The 4,328-nt window shown below is 38.7% G+C and overlaps 1 protein-coding gene across 1 annotated transcript; it reads right to left on the reverse strand.

Moving 5' to 3' along the window:
- Window positions 1-2,573: 2,573 nt before the first annotated feature.
- On the reverse strand, window positions 2,574-3,824 carry LOC135629276 (cell division cycle 20.1, cofactor of APC complex-like). The gene has a single exon (XM_065136452.1). The coding sequence runs from the start codon at window positions 3,822-3,824 to the stop codon at window positions 2,574-2,576; it is 1,251 nt and encodes a 416-aa protein (XP_064992524.1).
- Window positions 3,825-4,328: the final 504 nt, after the last annotated feature.

Raw genomic sequence — 4,328 nt, forward strand, 5'->3', positions numbered from 1 at the left:
AAAAAATGATGACTTAAATAAATCAATCGGAATTATCGTGTCAAATTCAAACTTGGTACCACATGTGATATTACTGGAATCGCAATAAATAATCACAACCGCTACTGCTACCTTAATCTCAGTAAACAAATAGGGAAGTTGGAAACAAGAAATACCAACTCAAAGGTCGGTGTTATACTTACAAAGGCAAATTTCAGATATAGTGCTTGGATGCTGAAACTTGTGGTAAATGACCACAATAGCATAATTGAAAACATACTGAAATAGTAGCCATGTCATTAATTGGTGAACATTTATATGAAACATAGCAAGCTTGTCTATCAAGCTCATGAACATTGCTACCACTCTGCTACAACTACAGCTGATTCAGCAAGATAAATCCAAATCGAAACCTTTAATGAAGATCTTGTTAATCGGAAGGACCCGAACTACTCCACTATCACTATAATGAAGCATTTATGAACTGTTGGTCTAGTAAGCTAACTTCCAAACTTTAGAACTGCATTATATCCCATTTGACACCATTTTTCAAGCCCTATCTTAGGATCAGAAGTGTATCTATGTTGCAGAAGACATAATCTATTCATGGAAAGACATGTAAATTTGATATTTTTGTTTATTTCACAGGGAAAAACATAATAAACAGAATTACAATGCCTCACTTTTATCAAGCTCATAGATTTATTTGTTTGGTATCTCTATACTATTATGGTATATACTGTGGTTTGCAGTTCTCTTAGGTTGAATAACTGCTTTCTACAGAAATTATGACACATCTTACTAAAAACAAAAAATTTTAGGCTTGGATTTCACTCTTGAACTTATCTTTATTTTCGAAAAATTTCAAATTGAAAATTATTCATTTCATGAACAGTTTTTTAAACAATATCTGAGTGGTTGATCAACAGTCTTTTGATTGTCAAACACAATTCTAGTTTTGCAACTCCACAATTCTCTAAATTATTTCACCCTCTAAACAAAATCCTGAGATGCTTTAGTATCTTTGTATATGCAAATAAACATAAAAAAAAACACTATTTCAAGTGAAATGAAGTACTCCGTAGTGAAATAATATCTACACCAAATAAAAGTTTTCACGGGTTCTAGAATGGTCCTAAAAGAACATAAAAAATCTGAAGACTAATGGATATTTTAGGGAACCTTTAGTCACCCAAAAAATAAAGACATAAGAAGTTACATCTTAGATCAAAATTATGCATAGATCTCTTAGTTGTTGAATATGATTATAGTTGTGCAACACCATAAGTTTCCATATTTTCACCCTCTAAGCAAATCCAAAGATGCTTTAATATCTTTGTATCTGTGAATAAAGATTTAGCAAAGACACCATAGCAAGATTTTAAATTCATCATGTGAAAGTACTTTGATCTGGCAATAGAGCTACACAGTTCAATCTTCAAAGTTTCTTAATGGTCCTAAAAGAATATAAAATTCTGAAGTTCAACTTATATCATAGGAAACCTATAGTTAGAAAAGAAAAAAGAAGCATAGGGTCATAAGCAATTACCTCTTATAATGCATAGATCTCACGATTGTCAAACACACTTCTAGATATGCAATGTGATGTCTTCATGTGATAACTAGGCCATATTGAATGTTATAAGAAATCTCAACTCAAAAAAAAATGGAAAAGGAAATCTGAAGTTTGTTATACGGTTCAATCTTCAAAGTTTGTTTTGGCAATGTGATATCTTCATGTGATACTTAAGGCCATATTACAAGTGCTTTGTTCTGGCAATAGAGCTACACAGTTCAATCTTCAAAGTTTCTTTATAGTCCTAAAAGAATATAAAATTCTTAAGTTTAACTTATATCATAGGAAACTTATAGTCGAAAAGAAAAAATAGAAACATAAGGCCATAGGCAATTACCTCTTATAATGCATAGATCTCTCGATTGTCAAACACTCTTCTAGGTGTGCAATGTGATGTCTTCATGTGATATCAAGGCCATATTGAATATCATAAGAAATCTGAACTCAAAAAAGAAAAAAAACAATAAGCATCTATCAGTTTGATCTAATTATGCATGATTAGCATACACAACAAAATATATAGTCTGCACAAATTCTCAAACAAAAATGAGACAAAGATAGTAACTTACAAAAAAGAAACACAAGAGAAGCAAATTAAAATCACTTTAAACCACATAATTAGATTATAACAATTGGGCAAAAATTATAGACCACATGTTTCATCAATTGGGCAATAATCATATCGATAACTATGAAATGATAAACAATAAATAGGAAACAAAAATTAGACTCGTAGCTGCAATGATAGTCATGTTGTAAATAAGCCTACTAAAATGCTGTAAAAGGCTGTAAGGTTTCTAACTTACCTTAGGCGGTTGCGCTCATATTTGAAGATCTCGAATCCATGCGCTTGTATGAAAATGTACTACCTCTTTGACACCACGAAACTTCCCATCGCAATGTTACCAACAACAGATCTTCATGCCAAGCACTAGAGAAGTCTTCCATTTGGAATCTTAATCATTTCCACCTATCCACCTTTTCATCTTATGATGACATTAAATTGGGCAAAGGGCAGTTAAGGTTTTGTTATTTTGGGAGTCTCAAAGATATTCCAAAACTTGACTGTCTCATCTGCTGCTGCAGAAGCTACTACACCTCCCAGTGGACTCCTAGCCAAGGAAAGAACCCGGGATGAATGACCGGAAACCTCAGCCACTCTCGTCATGGATGGGTAATTCCACAAGGTGAGTTGATTGTTCGGCGAACCATGGGAGGTCAGTAATTCAGATTTGTTTTTGTCCCATAGCAATGCACAAACTTCAGAGCCAGCATCAATCGAGTTCAAGCAAGCACCGTTAACGGTGTTCCAAAACTTAACGCAATGATCATTGCAACCTCCACCAGAAGCCAGCAGGTTGCTCCGAGTTGGGCACCAGTCAACGGCCTTCACAATGGAAGTGTGGCTGCTGATCCTGTGAAGCCATTGACGTTGACGTGGATGGTTACGTGAGACAGGCATGCAGGCATCCCATATGTGCACTAGTTTGTCCTGCCCTCCACTCACCAAATACCGCCCTGACAACACGGACCATTTAAGACTACAAACTCCACGCCGATGCCCATTATAGAAACAGATGAACATGTCATCCTTTCTAAAGTCATAATCAACAACAGTGCCATCAAATCTTCCGACTGTCAAGATTGAATTACTTCTCCACGCAAGTGACAACACAGGGGCCTGGTTCTCATCTTCCATCCCATCCACGACATGTCCTGTTGCTGGATCAATCAGGGATAAATCTGAATTGCCAAATGCGACAGCAAGAACTGCACAGTCTGGCGACCAGCGGATGCAAGTGATAGGTCCTCTGTCTTCTTCGGGTTGTAGAAGCTTAGTCGACTCGTTTGCAGCGTCCCAGAGATACACTGCATCCTCAAGGCCGATCGCCAACACATTATTGCTTCCCCAGTCGAGGAGATTCAAAACATTATCATCCAACAAGCCGTGGATTACCAAAACCCTCTCTGGTTCTTTAGGGATTCGCCTCTGCTGCTTCTTCTGCGGCCGAATGGGCTCGTCAAACTCGGGCAGCTTGCTGGCCGACGCTTCAGGTGCAGTCTTGAAAGCGAGGATACGAGACCTGTTCTTCAAAATGCACTCGTCAAGAAGCTTTTGGTACGCCACGCTCGATGGGGATTCCCTCGAACCATCACGCTGCGGTCTCGAAGGCCCGGTTAGGGCAAAGCGTGCGTAGTCCATGTCCATCGCCGACCGGAACGGGATGAAGCGGTCGTACTCCACATGCCTAGAACGCGAAGAAGACATATTTTCCAATCGAAACCAGAACGAGACTGGCTAGGTGACGAAAAACGATCGAGAAAACCAGAAAGATCGATCTTCCCACAAGAAAGTCGACAACCAATAATCGATTAAAAGAACCCCAAGACCAACAAAAATTCTGAACCCTAATCAAAATTTCGACGGATGAAGAACCAAGCGAAACGAAACAAGAGAAAAAAGAAAGGAATGAGATCACCGCAATAAAAATCGAAGGGAAGGACCCTCGCAGCTGTGCCCGTTCGTGTTCGTCGGAGAGCAGTTCCGACCTTCGCAGAACGACGAGATCGCCGAGAGCCGAGAGCCGAGAGCCGAGAGGAGAGCGCGCGAGGGGAGAGAAGTTGTTGTGATTCTAACAGAGTGGGCCCTCGGGTTATATAGATGCCACCCAGACCAAGCGTTACATTCTAAAATCGTTCCGTTATATTTACCCAATCTACGTAGCGGGTAGTTTGACATCACACCGTTATATATAGCTATCATCTACGTTAA

Source organism: Musa acuminata, chromosome BXJ3-1 (genome assembly GCF_036884655.1).
Source record: "Musa acuminata AAA Group cultivar baxijiao chromosome BXJ3-1, Cavendish_Baxijiao_AAA, whole genome shotgun sequence".
NCBI classification, from domain to species: domain Eukaryota; kingdom Viridiplantae; phylum Streptophyta; class Magnoliopsida; order Zingiberales; family Musaceae; genus Musa; species Musa acuminata.

Coding starts and splice junctions, on each gene's coding strand:
- LOC135629276 (XM_065136452.1), bottom strand. CDS start 3,824: ATGTCTTCTTCGCGTTCTAGGCATGTGGAGTACGACCGCTTCATCCCG.